This window comes from Camponotus floridanus, unplaced genomic scaffold (genome assembly GCF_003227725.1).
Source record: "Camponotus floridanus strain SB8 unplaced genomic scaffold, Cflo_v7.5 scaffold134, whole genome shotgun sequence".
In the NCBI taxonomy this organism is placed as follows: Eukaryota; Metazoa; Arthropoda; class Insecta; order Hymenoptera; family Formicidae; genus Camponotus; species Camponotus floridanus.
Genome location: NW_020229253.1, coordinates 101,480 through 128,653, shown reverse-complemented (window position 1 = coordinate 128,653; position 27,174 = coordinate 101,480). Strand labels below are relative to the sequence as shown.

Here is a 27,174-nt window from a genome sequence, read left to right as displayed (position 1 = left end):
TACACACACACATATGTATGTATATATGTATATATATATATATATATATATTTTTTTTTTTTTTAATAATTGGCTAATTATCGAATGATAAATTCGGGTCCTCGTTTTTTCACGCTCCTGTTATTTGTGATACGCAGTATTCTACATCCGGAAATTATATATACTTAGCCTTTATCTTAATATTGTTTATTCTAGGCAGAGCCCGTACTTGTAAGAACGACTATTTTCGACAGCCCCAATTTAAGCCATATATTCTGCAGCGTGCGATGAGCCTCGTTTTTTTCATCGACATGCGCTATTATATGCTGGTTTTATTTCTAAAATTATTTCTGTGAGATTTTCTGAATGGAAATAATTGGAATTGTTCGTTATTCATCATCGTAACCCGATTCAGAGAAGAATCTTTTACAATTTAATAATATCGTTGTTATATTATTTCGATCATAAATCGCAAGAATGTTTTCCGTTGAGTTAGCAAAACAACGAGGAACGATTGCATTGTAATCATAATTCCCTCATTTTAATTGTCACGATAGAAGAGAGATTTTTAAATCATAGCAGATATCTTTATATAAAAAATAATACAATACAAGCGCAGATGATGACGAGGAAACTATTCGGATATCTCCCTAACCATCTAAGACTTCGAAGGCGAAACGGCTTTAATTAACTCGGATATTTTTTTCCCTAGGCCAGTTAAAAAATAAAAGAGATGATGGTCTTTCATTTCTTGGTCTACGACAAATTCGCGAGGAGCTTGCAAAACTCGAAGAGGCTTCCGAAAGTTTCCTCGTTAGCTCGGAATAAGCGGGGAGCAACAAAGGGACGCATAAAACGATTGCGGTGAGAGAATGTGTTTTTATCGCTCTCGCCTTCCATATTTTTTTCTATTCGTCAGTTTATTTAATTGGAATATTCGTATATTGGAATATTGTATTCGTTGTTAAAAGGAAAATGTGCACGAAACGTTCGTTATTCTCTGCTTGTCGCAGAGATAGTCTTTCAATTATTTTTTTTCCTCTATATAAATTTTAAGTATAAATATATAGCGTATTTTGCATGAATACGTTTAATGTGTATAATGCATATATGAATGGTTGCGAAAAGGAGATGAATATGGTTACAGAATCACTATGTTATAAACTAATCTAATGAGAATATATAATGTAAAAAAAGCGCATGAAATTTATATATGAAATTAAAGCATAGAAAATGTATAGAGAAGATATTTAGTTATAGAGAGCGACTTCTACAGGATAGTGTCGAATATTATTACGTATTGATAATAAATAAGTAGAGAGCATCGAGAGATTAAAGCAAGCGTATTCTATAACTCCGGACGAAACGGAGATACTCATTATGGATTTTTAGGAAGAGTCATTTTTATATTATGTCACACACAACACACATATCACACACATACATGCATATATATATATATATATATATATATATAGTGTGTGTGTGTGTGAGTGTGTGATTTCGCGATAAAAGATGTAGCAAGAGCAACGGGAAGCCTTCGCAAAATCGCAATCGTACCATCCGTTCTTCTTGATACGTTCTTGTTTTATATGTGAAAACAAATAAATAGGACTGTAATTATTCTAAGAGTTATCTCTCTTTCTCTCTCTTGTGTCTATTTGCAATATGCAAATGAGACATTTTCCGCTTCTATGTGAAAAAATGGAAAGTATTATCGATTACGATTTGTCATTAATCTTTTTTGAAATAATTAAACAACTTTTTATATAAGTGCAATAAGGATATAAATAGAATATATTTTAATAACATTTTTTTAACTAAAATTTCTTATGAGATGACAGATTTAATGATCTTTTGTTACGGAAAAGTTATTTACATTAATATTATCTTTGCAAAAATTAAAGCCATATATATGATTCTGCAAAAATTATAATATACGTGTGCATATGTGTGTATATCATAATTTTCGCTTATCTTGTATGCGATAAAAACTTCAATTAAAATATGCATAATTTCGGTCAAGGATATCGCTGAGGTAAATTCTTTCTTATGCAATGAATCGTAGCAAGTTACAACAATATCTTTGCAACATTGAAGAGAATCTATCTATGATACATGAAATAAGCATAAGGAGTGTAAGTTATGCAATATTCGAAGCAACCGTGCGAAATTGTATTTTCAAAAATTCAATATTTATTTTTGTTATTAATACTTCCTATTACAATTTTAATTTGTGTGAGTAAAGTATTATCTCGCTCTCTTTAAATAATTTATGATTTTTAAAAATAAATAGATAATTTACCAAATATTTTTGATAATAGAAGCAATCATTTTGAGAATCCAAATATGTGATAGTGTTTCTTATGTATAGTATTTCTTATAAAAATATTTTTTTTTTTTTAGAGATTATGTCACGCGTCTTTTGATAATGTGTGAGACTTTGTAATCTAGTATTATAAAGTAAAAAAAAAATGTATGAAGAAGAAGAAGATAATTCTAGTATTACTGTGTAACTGTTCCGTATCTAATAGCAAATAATAATTTCATTATCACTTTCACCGATAAAGAACAAAAAATAAACTTGAAACAGAATCGCCTGAAAGAAACAGAAAGATATGTAATTTTCTCGTAATAACTGGCCAGAGCAACAATTGCGATAGCTTGCGCTAACTCTTGTTGCGTCATCGTCGCGAAATAGCAAACTAATGTTCGCGCATTATGTTCCGTCCCATATTATTTCTCCATGAACTTCATTACGTCTGATATCTTCGCGCGAATTATATAGACTCTGTTTGTAAATAATTGCGCGAATCCAACATTGTTCTCGTAATTTGATTATATTTCTCCTAGATACGCCCAATAATTATCGAACGATATCGTGAGATTCATCATCATTCTGTCTGTGCAATGTAATCATCTTGAGACTATTGCTTTACAAACTTGTTCACTTTTAGACGAGATGTAATTATTTCTAAAAGTACATATAGGGCAACAGATATATAGAAAATAATAGTTCGCGAATCGATATGCGATTGAATTTTATTTCATAATCAATCTATTACTGATCATGAACATATTCTGAAAAATTTATGCAAAGATAAAAAGTTCTGAATCAATTTTTTGTGAATATACTTTTTTGTTCTTCACCAAGAAGAGATATTTATAGATAATGTTGTGTTTTACATATATATAAAATTATACATATTTAGATATTATATATTTTAAATATTTTCCATAAAATTAATGTGTAATTTCCAATATACATGTATGTCATAATGTTTTTTATCTTTATTTTTCAATATGAAGTACAATTTTTTAACTTTGAAATAATTAAAAGATCATGTGTATATATTTGAAATCGTAGAGGAATTTTTTACCTTTATACACTTTTTTATACACTTTTTTAATTAACCATACAGTTAATGATATATTTCTTAAATTTTAAATTGCAAATATTAAATGCATGAAATGTAGAAGTAATGCTTAACTAACTCAAGATATGTAATGATAACGGAATACAATACATGTATATTTGAATATTTTTAGATAATTATTTGTATAAAAAAACTTTAAAATTTTAGATAAATTTATTCTTATTTATTTTTATCATTATAATTAAATTATAATTAATTTAGAGAACAGTATTGTTGCCTCTGCAATTAAAAAAGAAGAGAACGGCAAATTTTCAATGAATCACGCAATAAATTGTTAGATCGATGAGTCGCGCTATGAATAGTTAAATTCATATTTCATTTAATATACGAAGCCTATTTTAATCAAACACAAATTTGTTACGCAAGTGAAATCAATAACAACTTCGTTCTATAATCCGGTGCTTTACATCGATAAGTACAAGTAATTACGCAAAATATATTAACATCATTCATCGAGCAACAAAAAGATGCATAACATTGAGAAGAAACTTGAAAGGTCTACTGAAATAGATTTATTAAAAAATATATGTAATATTAAGATCTCATTTAAAAAAATAGATCATCTAATGCGAATTTGGATTCGCTTTAACGAAAATACGAGAGATCATGCATCGCAACTTTTCAATGTAAGCACAACTAGAAAATAAAATACAAATTTTTAAAGCCGATATGTAATTATCCGAAAAACAAAAAAGTTGCTTATATCTATACATTCCTAAATATGAGTTCTGGCAAATCACTTCAAGAAAGAAACAAAAAATATTTGGATAATCGATGGATTGCCTGAAATTTTTCAAAAGTTCATCTGCAATTTCAGATATCTTCTCGTTCAGAGAAGCGGGGGCAGCGAGGGGAGATACGTTAGAGAGACTCCAAATATGTATCTCGCGTCTTCGAGGATTTTAGATAAGAGAATACGAAGTGAGGAATAGAAAACGACCGACGACCTCGGGCAGACTCGAGGGGGGAAAGCGAGAGGTTGCACTCTCGACAGCCACGGCGGCTGCAACGTGACCGCGGTACCACGTGACTCGCGCGGATCCGACGGTCACGTTGCACTCGGCGTGGCTCGCTCGCCTTTGCGTGCCTCTGCACGCTGCCCCCTCGTCCATCTATCTCCTTCGACTAATGCGTTCGCATATGCGATCGACTGTTAGCACGGTGCGGTGTGGCTTTTCGTCGCGTCCATTCTCGTAGTTGCGTGAAATTAAAAAAAAAAAAAGGAAAAGAAATAAATACAAAATCGGTGCAATCGTGCACGCCACTAGAACGATCGTCTGTGAATCTTACTTGTTATCACGCTTCGTGAAATCGCGAAGTTCGCGATCATTGCCAGTGACATTCTTATGTTAACGTTCGATTGTGTTTCCTATCATTTTTATAATTAAGAGAATTAATGCCGTAACTAAAGTGACACAAGGGAAATGCATTTGGCGATACGTCAAGATTGACGATGTGATTTGTGGACGTAATGATTAGCGAGTATCGTGAATGAATTGTCGTCGTTGATTTAATTTGATTTAATTTAATTGAAACTCTGGACATCGAGTGAGAAGCGTCGACGAATCGAAAACTGTTTGTAAAATTTCGCAAAACTACGCAGTGAATTTTCAACTCGGTGATATGAAATTGTGACGATGTCATCGATATGATGGTCGACTGATGTGTGTGAATCATCGTTAATTTATAATTCTTTGATTAATTTCTCGAACGTATTCTTAATTCGGAAACTGATCGAAAGAACTGCACGATAATCATATCGGTAAAAAATCGCAATGATGCACGCTTCGCGAATTCGCTGTTCGCACTTTGTTGGCTGAGAAAAAGAGCTTTTTCCGCAGCGACTTGTCTCTTCCATTAGTCGCTCCGCGGATTATTGCATCGGATTGCAGTGAATTGCAGCGTCAGCTGGTCTCTTTCTAATCCAGTGCGCTTTCACCAATTTCAATCAAAGTAAGAGAGAAAGTAATGTATGCGATGCCTTATAGCGTTCTCGAAACTCGTATTTGAACGACTAAAAATTGTGTAAGGAGTCCTCTCTTCCGCACATAATATATAAAGATCTCTTTATATATTATATATGCGTGAACACTATTTAAATATCTGAAGGAGAAATGATTTGACAAATTTTATTTCTTCATAAATTTAATTTCCATGAATATTAATTATTTGAAATTCAAAAACTTTTTAACCTGTGAAAAATTAACAGTTAAAAATTAACATTAAAAGTCTCTAAAGAATTCTATATATTTGCTCTTTTTGACTAAATTAATCTACAACAAGATGTATATATGTTTAAAAATAGTTTATTTTCAGTTCAAAGATATACTCAAATAAGATGAATACATAAATCGACAGAATGATTGATGAATAATTAATATACACGGTGTACAATACATTAATCACCTTTCGCGAAATTAATATCCACGTAGATGTCACGCAAAATCGTTATCAAAAGTTTATCAGAGATTCTCGATTAATTTAGGAATAATTAATTTTGACAATGTTATGGAAACCTTATCCTTCCTTTTTTTCTTCCCTTTTATTTATCGCATACGAATTGATTTGAAATCAGAAACAGGTGTTCAGCTGTCTCCCTAAGGGTTAACTTATTAACTCATCTATCCAACAAGTTTCCAAATGGCCCCGCATCCTCTCGACCCTTATCAATTAACGCTTACAAGGATTTGCCGAAATTCGTCGTGATACGTCGGCGACGTTTTGTCACAGAAAATGAAATGCGGAACACATATTTAGTCAATGTCATGTCGTTGTGGCTAAACATGATCCATCAGCCTGCAATGCGATAGTTTAGCTCTAGAAACGATGGTCGTGTCGAATTTCCTCTCTCAGCATCGTTCTCGATAACTCGACAAACGTCTTCTGAGCGATGTCTGAACGACGTTAACGATGTTCTTGCGAACGTGCGGACGTTCTATATCTCTGAATAGATAAGCGAATTTACGAGTGCAAAACGCACAGGACAATCTGATTTCGTTCGGTGGAATAAAACGTGAATATAATCATCAATAATATAAAAAATTAATGGGCAATCGAGAATTAATGAAAAAGTGGAAAATAAAAACAACAAGCGGCGCATGCAAATAAATAGAGGGTTAAATAATTGTAAAATTTCGCGTTCATTTGTGAAAAATTATTTATTACGCGACAGCACGCGAGCGATGCCACAGGTGGTTGATAAAATTTACGTAATAAATACTACAGAAAATTCTGACTCTATTAAATCCTTTGCGCTTACTTCGGGATAAAATTACTTCTTTTTTTCGCCGAAATGCTGTTTCATCGATATTACATGTATGCTTCGCTTACATCATACTTTAAGTCGAAGAAAGGACAATTATATCAGCACGTTTGCTTCACGACAAACATGATATCGTGCATTTTTATTTTTATTTATGCATACGAGCTTCTTGTATATCTTTTTTATATCTTTTTCTCGTGTCCATAATCGTTGACTGACGATGTTAAATGCAACTTTTTCGATCCTAAGAAGTTGCATGCTTCAAAGTATGTTCAACCATCGAGAATATTATCGGGATACTTTGTAATGTTTATGCCGAGCATGGTCTACGTGAATAATTAACGCGATGCAGTGACACAAGTGCAATGATAAAATTCGTCCTCGTAAGAATATATTCCAAGACTATACTCTTGGAATATATTTCAAGACTATGCTCTCTTAAAATTCGATGTACCTTCATTTTAATATAACATACACAAATATGCGGGGCTCTTTCGATCAGAATGCTTGCCTCTCGAAAAATCGAAGCTAAAATCTTGCAACGCAGTCATGAAACGAGTCTTTTGCATTCTAATTATATGTGTGCGTCAGGATCGAAGTTTTTCTTTTGCGTGATTTTTTGTCTAAAATGAATTTCATCGGGAAACTATTATGACTCTGCGTGAACTGACGATCATCTGCAAACAGGATCGAAGCGACGAACGATCGTGTTGGCATGTTGGTTTTATTAGAAGTTTCTCAGGAGAACTTGTCCGAAGAACAAGAGGATAATTCCATTAAGGAACGATAAATTTTGATTATATTGCTCCGTAGTGAAACGTGTAACTATAATACAATATCAGACTTTAAGAAGAGTTAAGATGGACGAGTCAAAATGTCGAAGTATTTCATTCGGTAATAATATAACAAAGTCGAATTATTTGTATCGGTTCGTAAAATAATCCTTAATCCATAGTAAAATTGTCAGTCTTTACAACGATGCAGGTCAATCGCTGAGCGAGCTGGCATTTCGATCACCCAGTAGATAAAGACGAAACAAGACAGACGTCTCGAGCCTCATTTTATTATCAAGCTTTCAAATGTGTATAATCACTATTTTCTGGCAAGCTTGCATTACAAGAGCAAGAAAAGTTCGCATAAATTCAATTCAGTTCTACCTTCTGTAATTTATTAAAGACGCTCCAAAAAACACTATCGATGCACGTCGATATACGTGCACCCCATGTATGTGTCCTCTTGCGGTCCACGTATAAGTATGTGTGTGTATCTCAGGCGGAATGAATTCCGCAATAAATTACTGCAAAATGCGCGTTGATCCCCTCGGCTCATGAATAACGCGCCAAAAGATAGCCCTCGTATGTCTAAGGGCTAATCTCTCGAGCGGTTTCGCTACCGTTGCAGGAAAACGACAGACATACAACGGAGTTCGCAACGGGATGCAGCGCAGTAGCGTAACCAACATTCGGGTCACCCCTTCTCCCCAACCCCCGTCAATAGGGAAACTTCAAAGGATCGATCTTGATTATCTTGCTCCGCTAACGGCGTTTGCTCCGCGGAATAATAAATTGTTTTATCTTCATCTCTTTATTTCTCTCTCTCTCTCTCTCTCTCTCTCTCTCTCTCTCTCTCTCTCTCTCTCTCTCTCTCTCTCTCTCTCTCTCTCTCTCTCTCTCTCTCTCTCTCTCCATACTAATTAAATTAATAATAATTAAATACTAATTAAATTAATAATAATTTAATTAAAATATGGAGAGAGAGAGAGAGAGAGAGAAATTAATAATAATTTAATTAGTATGTGGAGAAAGAGAACGATTAATAATAAAAGAAGAAAATTATGTGAAAAATGTTCGCTAAAGAAAATATAATTTTTTTTTAATGAAGGGAAAGACTGATCAAGACTGGAGATAAAATCAATGTTTGGAGAATTTGGAGATATTTCTGTTCTTGTTGGCCTGTTAGTACGCCACTGGCGCAGCAGATATAAATGTGCCCGCGGGATAAAATTAATGCACCTGTGTCGCTCTATCTCTTCGGTTGCCAGGGAAATCAACCGCGACCACGTGTGTCACGGGGGGCGGTCCCGCGTTTGAAATTTCGTTCGATCTCGCGAGATACGGCGATCGCGTAGCCAGAGATTTTTCTTGGCACCGGAAGCAACTACTGACTACGTTTGTCTTGCGAAAGAATAATCTTTCCTTTATCTGTGTAATAATAAATCGACATTATTTAGAAAGAAAGAGAGAAAAAGAGAAAAGGAACTTGCGCAAATGCAATTGCAAAATGTAACATTTTATGTTTTCATGAAGGCCAAATAGATTGAGAAAGGAAAATTTATTTCCATGAAACTGAATAAGTCTGATTATTCAAATCGGTGATTATTTTAAATTTCTTTGTCTCTCGTTGCTTCTTGCGCTTAACGCTTATCGAAAAAAAGCCAGATTTTTCAAAAAATTAAATTTTACATATCTTAAGTAAACTTTGATCTGGCGCTCACGTATAATGGATATGTTAATTTCGCTAACAATAAAGTTCGCGATGTCGTATAATTCATCGACAAAACTTCATTGTTGCGATAGTTTCGCGACAGTGCGAAGAGTGCAAAACTGTATATCGCGAGTATAAAAATAGAATGTGCCAAGGAATTGTTAGAAAATTGGGTTATCAAAATTTTCTCCAATAAATGATAAAAGCTCTCAATCGATTCCTATCATTACGAAAATAAGTTTGTTCGTTTCACAAGGAGAAATTTAGTTATCACCAATTATTCGGAAAGACAATATCTCTTAATCTGAGAAAAAAACCAAAATTATTGTCCTATTACAAATAAAAGAAAAATATTATCAAAATTCCAGATATAATAAATAATTTTAAATAATTCTAGATATAATTAATAATATTTTAAAAGGTATAAAAAATAAATAATATCAAAACGCTAATAATTGTTTTCATCCCCGGATGATAAGACGTCAAATCAGAATAGGCCAATCAAAGCATTGCCTTCTTCGAGCATGTGCTACAGAAATAAATCCGACATCTGAGAAAATCGAATTTTCCGCACGATGCGTAGTCAGGATAGAGCAGGAAGCTTCCAACCGCAAGGTCGAACCGACTTTTATTTTTCCAGCTTAACAGCGAAAGGGAAGACAGACCCTTTAACACGTGTTACGTGACGGGGAACGTCTGAAGGTACAGTTAAAAGGACTCCCACGGGGATTGATTTGCGCCACGCCGTACTTTTCTTTGGGCTTCGAACACCCTCACATCTCCTTTCGAGATGTTGCGTAGAAATTCAAGACATGCGTTTTTCGCACTGATCTACGGCAATCGAGAGAAAATCTTATAGCGAAAGAGTCAAATCAATTCACTTTTTAAATTTCTAGTTCCCTAGAGACACATCTTCGAGAATTTTTTTTTATATATGTTAGATGTTAATTGAGGAAAATTATATTAATCATGCAATGGCAAATCATACCTTAGGAATGTAATTGATTCTAATAAAAATGTATAGCATTGCGATTGAATGATCAGACAAGACTATTTTTTTTTTAATTTTAAGTAATTTTAATTTTAAGTAATCGATTAAAAAAAAATAACCACATCAATTCGACAGCAAATACCTGAAAAAAATTCACATACGATTCCTAAAACACTCTGTGCAAACATTCCTTCATTTTACTGCGAATGGAACAGTAATGGAATTTTCCAAATGTATCGAATAAACTAATTAAGATTGTGCGTTTCTCGAAGGGTGCGCTGAGGAAAGATGACAGGAAGTAGTAACAACGAAATGGTTCAGGGGGTGGCATCGGGTGTCCGAGGCGATGGCAGGAAGCATACGGTTCATTGGTTTCGTAAGGGACTCCGGCTGCACGACAACCCTTCGTTGAAGGAGGGTCTTGCGGGGGCGTCCACTTTCCGGTGCGTCTTTGTGCTGGACCCCTGGTTCGCCGGAAGCACCAATGTCGGCATCAATAAATGGAGGTGAGCGACCGCCGATATATTTCGCGGAGTCGCACGAAATAGAGACTGAGACTATCTACAAAAAGTAAAACTAATGCGATCAGACATCAAGCATACATTATCTTGTTGGAACATGCAATCGATAAAATCTTTCTACGTCGATTTGCTTTATTCTTGCTTCAATCTTGTTGCGAATGAATGTTGATGGCAAAGGAAAATTTAGATATTTGGATATTAATAATTGACGTCAATAATATAGATTTAGAGTTTTTTCCTCCCTATTTTTTTTTTTAATTTAAATGAATATAATATTCGACGATCGAGAGTAACGACTGTTTAATTTGTCAATGATGGCGATAGCCAAGGTTGTGTTCAATACAAAGCAGTACATCTTCGTTGCATCGTACAATCTCGTTGCATTAGTGCGACAAACGTTCAAGCGCGGCTCTCATCATCTATCATTTGTCATGTTGATTAAGCGTTATGTAACCGGCTTCTAAACGATCCTACGGTTAGGTGCTGTCGATAATCCTACTGAATCACAGTCGACAGAGAGGATATTAGCGGTGACATTGGTCAAAAATAAGTCAACAACAGCGTGGCACATTTATGTCATCTCGATTACTATGTCAAATCTTAATTGTCGCAAGAACATTTTATATAATTCTTTTTCTTCAATGACACTTTTTCGATATTTTTTTTTAAGAAATTTATAAAAAAATAATGTGTCAACATTTGTTATTTGATATAAATTTTAAAACATTATTTCGGTTTTTAAAAAATTACGGCTATCAAAACAATTGCATTTAAACACGTCAATTTTTTATGCGATATCCGTCCGATTCAGGTTCCTGCTGCAGTGCTTGGAAGATCTCGACTGTTCCCTAAGGAAGCTGAATTCCCGTCTGTTCGTGATCCGCGGTCAACCGGCCGATGCGCTTCCTAAGCTCTTCAAGGAGTGGGGCACGACAAATCTGACCTTCGAGGAGGATTCGGAACCGTTTGGTCGCGTGCGAGACCATAATATCTCGGCCCTCTGTAAGGAACTTGGTATCTCGGTGGTCCAAAAGGTCTCGCACACTCTCTACAAGCTAGATGAGTGAGTTCAAAAAACCTATCCACACCAATTAATTTATAAGAATTATTAATGAATTTAATTAATATTAATAAATAATGAAATTATATAAAATTATTTAATTAATATTAGTAGATAATGAAAATTTATTCAATTAGAATTCAAACATATGCAATAAAATCAGTCTAAACAATTGTAATTAAAATCTAATTTTAAAAAAATTGCAAGAATTAATTTCTCCCATTGATCTTATTTAATAAAATATTTATGAAATATGAGAAAAAAATTCATGTTTTCTGAAATCTAAATGTTTATCAACTATATGATTGTATTTAAATACTAAGGAATCTTATAGGATTTATATCCATTAGGATTATCCATGTTTTGTTCTTAAATTATTTCATGATTAAAATCTTCTATCTTCATCGTACGTTTCAGGATCATAGAAAGAAACAATGGGAAACCGCCACTGACCTATCATCAATTTCAAAATATCGTCGCCAGTATGAACCCGCCGGAACCGCCAGTATCAACAGTGACTGCCGCTTGCATCGGTAATGCCTATACTCCTCTCAAGGATGACCACGATGATCATTATGGCGTACCCACCCTCGAGGAACTCGGTGAGAAAAGATCTTATTCTAAAGAATAATAATAGAAGATTTAATTCCAGAATTAATTTTTTATTTCGTTTAATAATATATATCATATAAATCGTCGAAATAATAATTCACCATTAATTTTGGATCAAATAATAAGAAATATCACAATTTTAACTTAACAATTGTGCTCTTCTTTTTAACTGGACTCTTCTTTGATCCTTAAGAATAAAAAAATTATTTTAAAAAACATCGGTTTCAAATTAATCCAAGATCGGTCATTATTACTAATTCGAGTATCTCGGATATTGTTAGTTTTAATTACAATTTTAGAAGCTCGAATCATCCGTAATCAAAATATTCGACCGCTATTTCGGCAGTAATTAGGTATAATATGCGATGTGCATTTCAAATAGGATATTCCGGACTAGGCAGTTGTACGGATTAACATGAGTTTATCGTACTTGTCATGAAAAATTTACTCGCAGCAGATTAGCCGCTGCAACATTAATGTTGCACGGCTGCAACGTGTTATCTATAAGGGAGCAATCAGGTGTTCTCTCGTGTAACGCGAATTAATTCCGTGTCGATAGTACCTGTTACAATCCGATGTTTCGTATTGTTTTTCTCGGTTCAATTGCTCAAATAAATTTAATCGATTATTAATTATTTCAAGTGACTGTTTTTATCAAATGTTACGAACATCTTGAAATTTTTCTCCGACATTGTGTAACAGCTTATTCGTACTGTCCCTACGTTATTTACTTTCAAATATCGCTCGTTATTCTGTCATTTTGATTCTTTTATCTCTTATTGTTATCAAATGTCACGCATATTCCGAAGGTTTCCAGTTCTTTTCTTCATAATTCTTCACAAAGTTGAAGGACGGAGAAAAAATAAGATCTTTGCCTTAACGTTGCGCTGTATTCAAGATGTCTTAGATATCCATGACTTTAATCTTAGTGATAGGATTCTTTGGCCATTTTGAAACGACTTTTACTTAATAAAAATATCTCTATTTGCCTTGAGTGCTACACGATGAAATGCAGAATTTCTTACGTAATAAGCTTCTAGAAAGTAATATAAAATAATAGAATTTTATTTTTACTTCAAGTAATTAAGTTATTAAAATATTACGCGCTTAAAGTAGATATTTTAAGTTCTTAATATTTTAGCTCTCTAAGCTAGATTATCAAGACATTTAATATTAAAAAGTAATTAATATCCGAAATTTTATTTAATCAATAAAGGGCAAAAAATCCGTTTTTTTTCATATTGAAATTACGAGTCAATGATTGTATTTAATTAGAAATATTAAAAACATTACTTTTGCTACATACGTCTTTTTTATCTAATAAACTCGTATCCGTAACGTGACATCTTGCCTTTATATCTCTTAATTGCTCCTTCGTGATTACAGGCTTCGACACGGAGGGTCTGCTACCCCCCGTGTGGGTCGGTGGCGAGAGCGAGGCCCTGGCGCGGCTCGAGCGTCACCTCGAGAGGAAGGCGTGGGTGGCGAGCTTCGGCAGACCTAAAATGACGCCGCAGTCCTTGCTGCCGAGTCAAACCGGGCTCTCGCCTTATCTGCGATTCGGGTGTCTCAGCACACGGCTCTTTTACTACCAGCTCACCGATCTGTACAAAAAGGTACAAGATGACTGCAACCCGATCGTTGTAAGTCGCTGATAACACATTTGCGATGCGTCGATATAATACGATGAATGTATCGCGAAATGTATCGTGGTTTTCCTGCGACACGAGAGTCTTCGCTTCCCTTTGCTCGATAATAATTGGAACTTTGAAAATTAATTACATGAGATTTTTATTTCTTAACTGGTGTCATACATCAGCGAAAATTGTCGATCTTTTATCAATAATATTGCGTATTTCATGTTGAGAGAAGTGAGTAAGTTCTATCCGGTATGAACAATATTGTTTCAGATAAAAAAAGCGGTGCCACCGCTGTCATTACACGGACAGCTACTCTGGCGCGAATTCTTTTACTGCGCCGCAACAAAGAACTCCAATTTCGACCGCATGCAGGGTAACCCGATTTGCGTGCAGATACCGTGGGACAAGAACGTCGAGGCGCTCGCAAAATGGGCGAACGTGAGTGAATTTTAAGCGCAATCACAGACAAAAATTACATCGTCTGCGCGAGCAGACTCCACCTCGTCGTGATTTTTTTTTGCAACGTGAATAATGAATATTTTCCCTCAACACAATCAAGTAGAAGATCTTCGAAATCATTCGTAAAAAAAAGTTATTTTATATTAACGTCTTTGTAAACTTTTATATTAAAGAAAAGAAAAATTGCCATACATGATTTCGGAAACTTAATGGCCGAAGTAAAATTTTTTTTTCGCATCAGGGTCAGACGGGATTTCCGTGGATCGACGCGATTATGACTCAACTGCGCGAGGAGGGTTGGATACATCATCTGGCCAGACATGCGGTTGCTTGCTTCTTGACCAGAGGCGACCTTTGGATCTCATGGGAGGAAGGAATGAAGGTAAAATGTCGCGACGTGCCTGGCATTTTGATTGCCTCGCGCAGCGTCCGTTTTATCCGTTTGCTCTTGTTATTAACATGAATTTTATTGTAATGTGAGATTCTTTTTTCAAAAATACGTGAAATGCATCCTATAAAATAATCCTGAGTTTAATGCAAAAAAATAAATAATTAAATAAATTGCTTAAACGTAATTGATTCAAATAAATCATGGTCTATTCTATTCATTACTTGACAAATTGATAAAATAGCTATTAAATCATGATTATTAATATTAAATAATAGTAAAATATTTATGTTTAACAGTTTGGGTTAATTTTTAATTATTCCATGAATTTGTTTTATAATTTAAGGTGTTCGATGAACTGCTCTTGGACGCCGACTGGTCCGTCAATGCCGGCATGTGGATGTGGCTGTCGTGCAGTTCATTCTTTCAACAGTTTTTCCATTGCTATTGTCCCGTACGATTCGGTAGAAAGGCGGATCCAAACGGCGATTATATCAGGTGACGAATCGCGCGATTAGGATTATAAAATATTTTTTAATATTCTTGTTAAAATAAGAAGCGCGAATAATTTCGAAAAAATCTCGATGAGCGCGTTTATATATCTCTTATGTCCTTTTATGTCTGTTATCTCCTCGTTGAAAACGTTTATTAATAAAAGCGTGTATATATAATGGTATCAGAGCAGAAATTAACGTTCACGAGATGACCAGACTAATGGAAATTTTAATCTTGATTGATCTTAATTTCCAACGCATCGAGCGTGAATCCGCGAGAAGTAGAATTTAGCCGCGAAATAGATGGAAATAGATGGAACGTTAAATAGCTTAGTTCCATTAAAGTTTAATCGTGGCAAATCGTCGGCGACGACAACATCCGATTATCAGATTATTAATGCTTTTACGAAATAACGTTATTATTCAACATTTTACGAGAGTGCGACGAGCACGCACAAACAAAATAAATTATTCGCACTTTCTTCTGCCATTAATTTTCCCCGTAAATAACTTTGCACGCTCGTGGAAAGGGTGGTTACCCTCTCCCTCGATAAAATCGATCTTATTTGTACTGTTACACGATTAGACGCTACCTGCCAGTGCTGAAGAACTTTCCGACCCGATATATCCACGAACCGTGGAACGCACCCCTCAGCATACAACACGCCGCCAAATGTGTCATCGGCAAGGAGTACTCGCTACCGATGGTGAATCACAACAAGACTTCGCGTATCAATATCGAAAGGATGAAGCAGGTGTACCAGCAGCTGAATAAGTACCGCGGTGAGTAAAAATCTATGGCTCTTTGCGCACGAAACTGAAATTCTTTTCCCGATGAAATGATGAGGGAAGAGTATTCCAGACCATTTTACATCAATTGGATTCTATTTTTTGTGAAAAGAGAATAGTGTTGATTTTTATAAGTTACTTTTCATTTCTGTGACGGTGTTTTAATCGAGATTTCTTTTTGTTAGGAGCTTCGTTCAAAGGAGAGAACATCGGTGAGTAAACTGATTTCGATAATTAAATAATAATTAATCGGCCTGTGACATACTTCGCGTAATAAAGTAAAATCGTGTGAAATTACGTTAATAATACTGATAATGCAAGGCTTGCTGAATGCATTGTTGGCGCCGCCGACGAAGGAGACCGATGAGGAGAAGAGGAAGCAGGACTCGCCGAATCGGGAGAACGAACAGAAAATAGAAACCATTAGTTCGGCGCAACAGCAGCAGCAACAGCAACAGCAGCAATAGCGATAGCCGATAATAATGATTTAATAGTGAATTCGTTAACGTGTTGTTTGTGATGTTGACGTTCTCTCTTGTGGATTTTACTAAAAGTGTGGAACTAAAATCTTCCAATTATACTTGTATTTGTTCGATTAACTTTTAATTTGCCCCGAAGAGACGAGGCGCCAATTACATTTGCTTTTAAGTTAATGACTTTTCTATTTTAATTTATTCTTATTCCAATATTATTTATAATTTAATAAATTCAACGAATTCAGTAAATATTATGCATGTTCAATATATAAATAAAATATATCGATTTTTATAATTACATTTCTTGATTATATTCCGGTGATAATTTTTAAGGATTAACTATAAGACTATAAGACATTTAAAGATAATAGTAGATAATCGAAAAAGAATACTGCGTTACTTTTTTAACAGCCAGAAAAAAAGAAACGAATATTTTAACAGTTAGCAGATTTAGCACACGTTACATAATGACCGTTCGCATGTGTCAATAGTTTACTACGAACACTTTGCATTTTGCTATACAACGATATTCCTCTCGCGTAATATATTATTGATCAACAACCGTGCCATTTCGAATTTTTATGGCTGTGAGTAATGATTGTAAATAGCGAGTACATGCGTTGTATAAAAGATACTTTCCATGTAAATATCTCGAAATGTCACTTACCTTCTTCTCCGCGGATCTTGAAGAGCCGTTTCCCTAAGTGTCGCATATTCCCGATGCAACTCGACAACTGAGTAACTCTCTCTCTTTCTTTCCTTTTCTCTTTCGCTCTCTTTCTTGAGTAAACGACGAAAAATAGAAAAGTAGATTGCCATGTTAGTCATGAGCGCTAGAATAAACTTGGATCAACTTGACAAGACAAACATTTAATGGGCTTCTATCATATTTACGATTTAATGGTACTTCATTATCATCAGAGATTTCTGACGCATAAAGAGATTCGTCTCTTTCTCTCTTGCTTTTGCTACAAAAATCGATAATATGTTCATGGCCTATATTATATAGATTTATATGTGTTACTATGCCCGTGTGGCTTAATGCTAAAGTGAAGCTCGTCGTTCATTCGCCTAATTGAGATGCGCGATTTCACGCGATGGTATGCACACTTCCATTTACAACAGGCGCAGCAACGCGACTATCTGATTATTTTAATTCGCGACTTCGTTATCATGTATATATATATATATATATATATATATATATGTATATATGTATACAGAAAGCGAAAGAGAGAGAGAGAAAGAAAAAGGAAAAAAAAAACAGAATTTGTACTCGCACGCAATATACGTTGCAATTGCAATTACGCGCATATAAAATGCAAATACGCAATACGCCACGCGCGTGGATAGAACTCACACAGTCGGTTTTTTTTTTTATTTTTTCATGTCAACAAATGATATATTTTTAGTGCCTATAGTACTTATAGTTTTACAGTACATTTCTCATTAAATTTAAACAATTACAAATGAACATTCTCAACATTCAAAAACGGAACTAATGTCTCTCTCTCATGCACGCTCTTTTATTTCTTTCTCTCTTTTTTTTCACTTACGCTCGCGTTTTCTCTTTCTCTCATTCACTCTCGTGCTCTTTCTCACTTTCTTTCGCGCAATCTTTCTCTCACTAACTTATTTTTGTTTGTGTTTTTTTTTCATGTGTGCCTTACAAACGCTTATATATTTGGTTGTGTGTCCTCTTTGCGATAAAAGATCAAAGTTTTTTTTTCTTCTTTGCGAACTTCGTGGTCGCAGTAATAAATCTCCATACTTCTCTAATAATAATCGGGACAATATTTAATTGTAATCGTTAATAATAATTAATCGTGTGTTATTATTCGTCTCATACAGTAGTAGTAACATCATCGTCACTCGACATTCGCGTCGCGCTCTCAAAATTATTTTATCTATACATTTTATTTTATATGACGCCGCTTTTCCTCCTTCCTTACGTAAATATCTCTATGTATACCGGCAAAAACCGGCTGCGCCGCGGTCTCTTCATCTTTTTTTTCTTTTTTATTATTCGTCTCTCTAGTTTTACACAATCTATCACCGTGGAACACCGAAAAAATACCAGCGCGTACAATGCACCACGAACTTTTGGACGCTTGCCCCTCTCACGAGGGCAAGAATCGTGTTCGTCTCGCCTCTCGCAAAATTCGATCCGTAATCGTCGCAATTGCGACGTAAGACCATGCCTTGCGAAATCAAATTCGTACAAACCGAACCGTCGATACTCTCTAGCGGATAAAACTACGATCGCGAGATCTAGATCTAGAATTCGAGGATAAGAAATATCGAAAGTTAAGCATCCAGTAATGTAGATCCTTGGATTCTAAAATCGCGACGATACAAAGATCCAAGAAGGATAGGAATTGTTCCAGATCTAGCTTTCCAAGGATCTCTCTTCTTCGGGGGAAACCGAAGATCCTAGAGCTTGATCGATACAATAAGTGATAGACATAATTTTCAAGAGACTTTAGTCTTCAAGGATTTAAAAGATCCAATCTTAGTATTCGTATACTCGAGAAATTTAGACTTCGAGCGTCCAAACATTCGAGAACGCAAGAATCTCAGGATTCAGGAAGATTCTGAAGATTCAAGAATTCAATGAGAGTTCCAGAATCCACAAATTTGATAGCTCAAGGATCAATGGCGGTTGTGGACATCGAGACTCAATTCAGAGAAAGTACTCTCTTTCTCTCTCTTTCTCTCTCTCTCTCTCTCTCTCTCTTTCTTTTTCTCTTCTTTAGCATAGTACTGGACAAACGTACGTATAACTTTGCACACATTCGCTAATTAAATTTTTTCTTCATTATTACAACAAACTATACGTCGGAGCGTCCGACGATCGCACGTCGGGGAAACCAACGTTGTTCGCCGCGATATGAATAATCGCGAGATTGGGGGCAAAAGTGCAGGCCGACTGCAAAACGCGACCTCTCATTTAGAATGCATCGATTTAGGACGAAACCCTTGCCCGGATCGGCGCGGCTGTCATTTCACGATTGTACGTCCTTTCTATGTATTCATTTTCTCTCTCTCTCTCTCTCTCTCTCTCTCTCTCTCTCTCTCTCTCTCTCTCTCTCTCTCTCTCTTTCTCTCACTTTCTCTTTCGTTCTTTTTTGTATTAGAGATTAATAATTAGTGATAACTATCGGCTAATCGACTACTAATTTCCACAATTTTATCGTCAACTATCTCACTACTTTTTTTTTGCGGATCGTACGCGCTGATTGTCGTTGCGTAAATGAATCCTCTTCAATTACGCGAACGATTTTTGAGAAGCGTCACGCGAATCCGGACGAGGGCCGAAGAGAAGTGTCTTTCTCTCTTTTTCTTTCGATCGTCGACGATCGCCGGCTCGGCTGACAATATCTTACGCGATCAGGACGCATGTTAAAAAGGACGACGACGACTCACTACAAATTCTTCGTCCTCAATTCACGATTACATATGCTATCGCGCACTCTCGCATTTCTACATTTGAAACTACCTGTAGTATTTCGCAATTTCTCTCTCTCTCTCTCTCTCTCTCTCTCTCTCTCTCTCTCTCTTTCTCTCTCTCTCTCTCTCTCTCCCCATCCTTCCTATCATGTCGTCTCTATTACCTTCGCACGTGTCATCGACACGTGTCGCATGCATTCGACACGATAGGCAATTCATAAGAGACTTCGAATATGATCGATTCAGTGATCCGTAAATCGGAGATCAGAAAGGAGAAGAAGAGCATAGAATGCAAGAGGTCTAACTTATTTTTCTCTCGTTTTCTTTCCGAATTTCCCACGATAAATGTGTTTACATCAAGATCTAGAGAGCACGAAGCGTACTCTAAATCTAATGTAAATCTTTATATTTATTACGGAGAAAAAATAGCGAAAGTTATAATTAAAATTATATTGTAATTTCTGTATTAAATGCGATCAAAGCGATAGAAAAAGAGAAAGGAACAAAAGAAATATTTCCACAATAGCTTTTTTTTTTAAATAATATGACGCGATATAATCGCCATTTAATACAGAAATAATCGATAATTAATTATTTCGTTGGCTATGCGTTTTACTAATTTTAATTATCAATCGCGTTATTATTTCAGTACGTTACAGAATTGTGCATTTAATATTCAATACCTCGATCGAGAGATATTTGTGAAATTGGAATATTTTGCAATGTCGAGATACAGGATAAATGTTCATCGATTTTCCACGTCAACATTTGCAGCTGTCAGATGCTTAAAACGACAATTAATTATTCAATCCGCGAAAACGTATTTGATTGTTAACAAATCAGCAGAGTATTTATCCGATGTAAAGAATTTTGGCTATAACGTACGCGATTCGCGAAAAATGATATGGATGAATCAATCGTTTATGATTGACAGAAATCTAGAAAGTCTTTTCGATTTTCCCGTCCTTTTCAAAATAAATTGTTCGCATCTTTTATCGCGACGTTATCATTTCGCGATAACCATTAATTATATCAAAGATCTCTGTAACAATTAACTTGCGAACAAAGCTTCATCAGCTTGACATCCGATTCCAACAAATCGGATTATACAGAGATTCGAGCTTAAAAATGGCTGATACGGTGATTCAATCGTTTCAACGAAATTCTTTTCCAGAGAAAGCCCGTCGTTGAAATCGCGGCGATAATATCGCTTAATGTCCGAAAGAAGCCACGAGCGAATTTGGCTCGTTATAGATCAGAGACCGATCGTCCGTGTGTTCCACGTATATGCCTCATTTACCCATCGTCGATGTGACTTCCGGCGAAATTCAACGGTCGTGGCGAAGTGCCACGGCGACCCGTTTCCGCAATAGCCTTATCGCTCCTTCCGTGGAAAATCGCCGTGTTCCTCGTCGAGCACGTGGAATGGCTCTTATGTATATGTATGTATATGACAAGAAGTTAAGTATTTCATTTCACACGTAATCGAAAATGTTAATATTCGCTACACATGAAAAAAAAAGCGATATTTTCCTTACTATCTAGTTAGAATTTTTTTTTAAATTTTATCTCATTTTAATCATCGCAACGGTGTGTGTTGGAACTTCCATTATGAAAGTACGTTGTTTAAAAAATCGAGCGTCACTTGAACTTCTCACTTTGGAATCGCTGAAGGCGAAGTATCGGTTATATCTACGTCAACGACGTCAAGAGAGTGTGTCACCGGTGTTTTAACTTTTCAAAGAGAGCCGTGGGCTCTCTTGATCTTGCGCCAAACGGAGTGCAAAGTGCCTTTTATCTCCGTCAATATTATCTCAATGCAGACCGGGGATCAAAAGATATCTTTTTTTTTTCAAAGTCCGATTTTTCAAGAGTCATACTACATGAGATACGCGCAATTCATTGCACTCTTTATTTCGCTCTTTAACGTAATCTTCTTAAAATGTACTTTCGTGATTTAACGAATTAATAAAAGAAAGATAAACAAAAAAAATTTTTATTCGCAAAAAATGACAAATGAAAGACAACTAAAACTTGTTATAAAGCTTGGGAGTTTTCACTTTCCTGAATCCTGTCCAATCTAAGACTCCCAATTGCCCTTATCTCAACCTCTTTTACGTAATCGAGATTGCGTTTAAAAGCGAAGATGCAGGGAAGGATAGTAAAGCATCATTGTGAAGAAATATAAGAAAAAAGGAACGCGCAATTCCCTCATTTTCGATATTGTTCGAAGATCTCTGTGACACAATTAATCTGCGATCATATAAATTCCAAGTCGCGACTTCGATTTTGATCTGTTACGAATTGGAGATGGTGGATAAATATTAAATTAATATTAACGAATAAACGAGAGAAATAACTCCCCTGTTTTCTCTTTCCTTAGGCCGACACTTTTCGATGGATCAGAGTCGTAGCCAAGTTTCTTCTCAATAAATAAACCAATCGAGAGGAGTGACGTCTAGAAGGATGGCTGATCGAACTTCGGAATTTTCCCACCCTTTCCATGCTATTTCCACAACCACAAATCTTGCTCCGTTTGATGGATTCAAAATTCTCTGAACTCTGTCTCGAAAACACGAAATTATCCTCTCAGCAAGTTTACTGTAATTCTGCAAATTTTCCCCTTTTTTTATTTCCCTTTATTCCCCTTTATTTATTAGAGGAATAATTAATTTTATTTTCCAAAAAATAAGATAAAATGTTTGTACTAACTATGAACACGTACGTGTACATTTCTGCCATAAATTTATTTTTACAAATAATTTCAAGAGGATAGTTTTTTTTATAAAAATGTAAGAATAATTATTTATATCAATAACATACATCTTAATATATATTGTAAAAATGAAATTACTCAGATTAACATTTATATGAATATGTAAAAAATTATACAATAAGAGAGATCGTCATTAAGATATAAATAAAACAGTATTCTAAACTTTACAAAATATATCAAGATCACTGAAAGTGTATTCACTAATATAAATAATTATTAATAAAATAATTCAGAAAAAATAATAAAACAATAATTAATTAAAATATGGTCAACGAATATATAGAAAATTATTATCATTAAATTGAAAATTTATTAAACATATGATTCATTTTTTAAGCGGATAACAAAAAATAGTGTAATCGACAAACATTTTAGAAAAATTTTAAAAATATCCTCTTTTTAATATTCCAGTCGTTTGGCAAGTCAATTTATAGTGCGATCATTTTTTAACACAATTCAATCTTTGATAGAATGTAAAGTTTAAGAGCAACAAAAATCAAAGAAGATAATGGTTTAAAGCTACTAGAATGAAAAAGCAATGAAATGAAAAAAAATAGTAAACTAATCATGACAAGGACCAAAAAATGAAGATATTTCCAATTGAAGGAAGTCTTCTTCTTTCTGCCACCCACGCGATAATCGCGTAAGACATGTGAATGACATCTTTTCAAACCCACGTCTTTTCATTCAAGTGACCACAAATTCTAAAAGGGACTATAAAGATCTTGATCTTTCACTTGAGATTCTCAGAAAAAATAACTGAAAAAGATATGAGTATCACAAATATAAAAAATAAGATGCAAAAATGGTTGGGAGATAAAACTAGGCTATCAAATTGATAAGCAACAATACATTTAACAAAAGAATTCCTCCTTCTACATAGAAAAAAAATTCAAATATTACATGATTCGCAAATTTGAATTATTATAAAAATTTTAAGTAAACTGTTATTTTCTCGATATAAATTTCGCGATTACTTTTAACATGGATAGATCCGATCGTCTTATCGCTCATATCAATTATGTAAGCATTTAAGCATTTAAGCATACGAGACGCGGAGAAACGAACCGCGAAAACGTATCGTGGCTGATATTATCGATTTTGCAAACCGTAGCAAGTTGTGAAACCTCGAGGTTCCGAAGCAACGGGATTAATTCGCGGAGATACAGGAAGGGAACCGGGGGAGAGGGAGAAACGTGCGGCAAGTACTTTAATAACAACTATGAGAACATAACTTCCTTGCCAACGTCGTCGATATTCATTCAGACGAGCTCTGAATATCCAACGTCTTCGCTTCCGAACGAGCGCTTTTACCGCGAGTCACGGTGATCGCTTATTGTGTTATTACCCAGGCTTTAATACGGTTCATCGGATAAATTAAACAGATACGATCCGCGTGAGCGCCATTCTCTATGAGAAACGAACAATGTCGGCGATCAATTGTCAATTGTGCTTGTTGAGAAATCGTCTTCCGATGTCTGAATAACGAGTCCTGGTTCTCTTATCCTGATTTTAACGCGAATTTCAGTATCATTAATTTACTTGGTGATTTGGAATAACATAAATTTCTAATCCCCACTTTCTGAAATAAAATCAAATTAATAAAAAAACATTGAATCGCCTGCAGCTTAATATTTTGAAAATTTGAGCTTGAAGAAAGATGAAATCTTTTCCTCCCGAGAAAATTATACTGTAATAAAAATTCTTAGATTTTTTTACCGTAACGTCTCACCTGCGACACGCAATCTCTTGGTGAATTTTATCGGAAGCATTCCTCTGTCACGCGCGCACGTGTCATTGCACGTGCGTATACGCATCCGCGGCACGCGCATCTGTTGCGAACAGACCACGCGCGGGAGATTGATGAATTATTCGATCGAATCCACTAGCGCAATTAATTAACGATCATCTGTAAATATAATGACAAACAATCCCGATTTTTTAAAATCTGTAACAATCCAATGATTATTGCATCTCGCGATTAATTGTCATTATATAAAATTATATAAAGTTTGAGCAGCTGCAAATATATTTTTCAAAATGGCGGAATTATTCCACTTCGACCGCGCGTTATCCTGCATTTGCGACAAGCCGTTTCATTCAAACGAAATGCCTGAAGAATTTTTTTAACGTACTATCTAATTCACCCTGATTCACAGATGATATCATCTAAACATGAAACAAATATGAAGAAATCGCAACAAACTTTCTAATTAACTTTGAGATAAAGCGCACCAGGCATGAGGATAAAAAAATTGCAATTACGTTTTTTTGCATTGTTTGTCAAAAGTCAATCTCCTTACACAAGGAGTGCGAGTTGGATTCAATTTCTGTTTTAAGAATCGACCATCCCTCGGTCGGAAAGCGGCGAAGTGAATTTTCAGCGCTGGAGTTTCGTGCGCGTTTGTGCTATTAAATGAGACCTCAACCTTGTTTTGTAATCGAATATACTTCGTTTTCGTTACAGTAGTACAATCAACTATACTACGCCACCGACTATGCTCATACAATATAATTGTTTGCAAATTCGCAGCCGTATAAGCCCGTACAAAATGGCGTACTCGTCGCGAATATTCAGTCCAAGAATAAACGCGCGACTTCCGCATTTACACATCAGAATGGAGATAGAAATCTGATTTTTTTTTACAAATTTATCTAATAATTTTACTCGGAATCGTATTAGCCGCCTGACAGCCATAATCATACCAATTAATGGAGACTATGATTAACGCAAAAATAAAGTATGATCTCGAGCTGAAAACCGAAAGAACCACAAGTGACAATAACAAAGATAATAAAGATAAATAAGGATCAAAAAGAGAAAGTGTACAGCTACTTGTGGAAGACCATAAGCGCGTTGTCGTTTCTCCGAACGCTTCGATGCTCCTTTAATTTATATTTTCGACTTTCTTCTCGAAAATTTGTCGTCCTTTCTTCTCTTCGCACACTCTGCCTTTCTCTCTCTTTCTCCATCCTTTCTCTCTTTCTTTCGCATATTATCTTTCTCTCTCTCCCTCTCGCTCGCTCGCATATTATTCATTATTATCATACCTAGTTTTGCGACAAGCATGTAATATACTACGTTAAACTACATTTTAAGAGGCCTACTTAATAATGGGCACACACGAGGGGTTAAGGTATAATACATATTATATATCATATATACATATACATATATATATATATATATATATATATAATATATATATATTTTATATATACATATATATTTAAATATTATATGTTTACGTGTTTTACGCGCTTAAATACAACGACTAATTAATTTTACAATACGTCAACATTTTTGTCCGCCTGGTTCTTCACTAAATATCGTTTCTTTTTCTCCCTCTTTCATCTTCTCCTTCTTCTTTTTTTCGACTTCTTCTTTCTAGATCTTTTTTTTCTTTTTGTTAACAACAACAGACTTATTTAATTCTAATTATGTTTCTGGTTTGTTACTTTCTAAGGCCTTGTTGCTAGTACGGATCCTGCTGTCGCTAAGGCAGTGGCTCTTTTTTTCCTTTCTCTCTCTCTCTCTTTCTATCTCATTCATTCCTTTTTTAACATCTTTCATTCATCCTTTGATATTCACATTCGCATACATTCGACAACGAGCTTGTAGTCCGAACGACAGCTCTCTTTATATAGATATTTGAAAATTTAATTCACACACAAACGTGACTCCTTTTCGAATTTGAACAAATATACATATGCTCTGCTATTCGGAGAATCGACGTATTCGTAAAGAAAATATCGAAGTTCTCTCTACCTTAATGTTTATCCCAAAATTTCGATTAACTATTTTTTTTCAATCCATGATATTCACGTTGGTCATATTATTAATGATTGCGAGTCGATTTTAGTCGAGTTTAGAAAGACAGACGGTAAATGAGGTAATCGTCAAAACGAAAGATTTCAGTGTACGATCATTATCCCGGTTAAACGTAATCTCTGTCTGATTGATAAAAGCAAGATAAATGAAGATCCGATGATTAATGAAGTAGATCGCTAGCAAGAAGTTGAGCGTGAAAACTGCGTATGAGATTAAAAAGTCTCGACGATAATATAATAAAAACTCAATAGGAGAGATTTACTGAAAGTAATAATTAACGGGAATTATTCTTCATCATCCAAAAATTTGGCTTCCAAGGAAGAGCTCGGACAATTATATTCTTTTATTTTTTTTTAATCTAAGGATAAATACAATTATTTCTCCTCCTTTTAATCGTCGTGACAAATAATGCGAATCAAACGGTCACTTCCAAATGCGGCGGTTTTTCTCACAGTTAATGAAAATTTTGTGCGTCTCATCTTTATACATACTTTGATTCACACATATATAAAATAATTATAGGT

The 27,174-nt window shown here is 34.9% G+C and overlaps 1 protein-coding gene across 3 annotated transcripts; it reads left to right on the top strand.

The window, feature by feature from the left end:
- The first annotated feature begins 4,487 nt into the window (after positions 1-4,487).
- Positions 4,488-16,843, top strand: LOC105250382 (cryptochrome-1). Of its 3 annotated transcripts, none has more exons than XM_011256439.3 (11): positions 4,488-5,369; positions 10,426-10,659; positions 11,486-11,737; positions 12,152-12,336; positions 13,733-13,989; positions 14,257-14,424; positions 14,687-14,827; positions 15,180-15,331; positions 15,914-16,110; positions 16,302-16,328; positions 16,438-16,841. In XM_011256439.3, the coding sequence occupies exons 2-11, from the start codon at positions 10,442-10,444 to the stop codon at positions 16,581-16,583; spliced, it is 1,743 nt and encodes a 580-aa protein (XP_011254741.2). In that variant the 5' UTR covers positions 4,488-5,369; positions 10,426-10,441; the 3' UTR covers positions 16,584-16,841. The 3 variants fall into 3 exon arrangements, with proteins under 3 accessions (XP_011254741.2, XP_011254767.2, XP_011254749.2); XM_011256465.3 differs by having other exon boundaries at positions 4,489-5,369; positions 13,733-13,962; positions 16,438-16,839; XM_011256447.3 differs by lacking the exon at positions 4,488-5,369 and adding an exon at positions 9,626-9,864 and having other exon boundaries at positions 16,438-16,843.
- Positions 16,844-27,174: the final 10,331 nt, after the last annotated feature.

What these genes read in the sequence shown, in the direction of transcription:
- LOC105250382 (XM_011256447.3), top strand. Translation starts at nt 10,442, where the DNA reads ATGACAGGAAGTAGTAACAACGAAATGGTTCAGGGGGTGGCATCGGGT. An exon ending in CCAAACGGCGATTATATCAG is followed by an intron (nt 15,332 to 15,913) that starts GTGACGAATCGC and finishes TTACACGATTAG; the next exon opens with ACGCTACCTGCCAGTGCTGA. An exon ending in GCAGCTGAATAAGTACCGCG is followed by an intron (nt 16,111 to 16,301) that starts GTGAGTAAAAAT and finishes TCTTTTTGTTAG; the next exon opens with GAGCTTCGTTCAAAGGAGAG.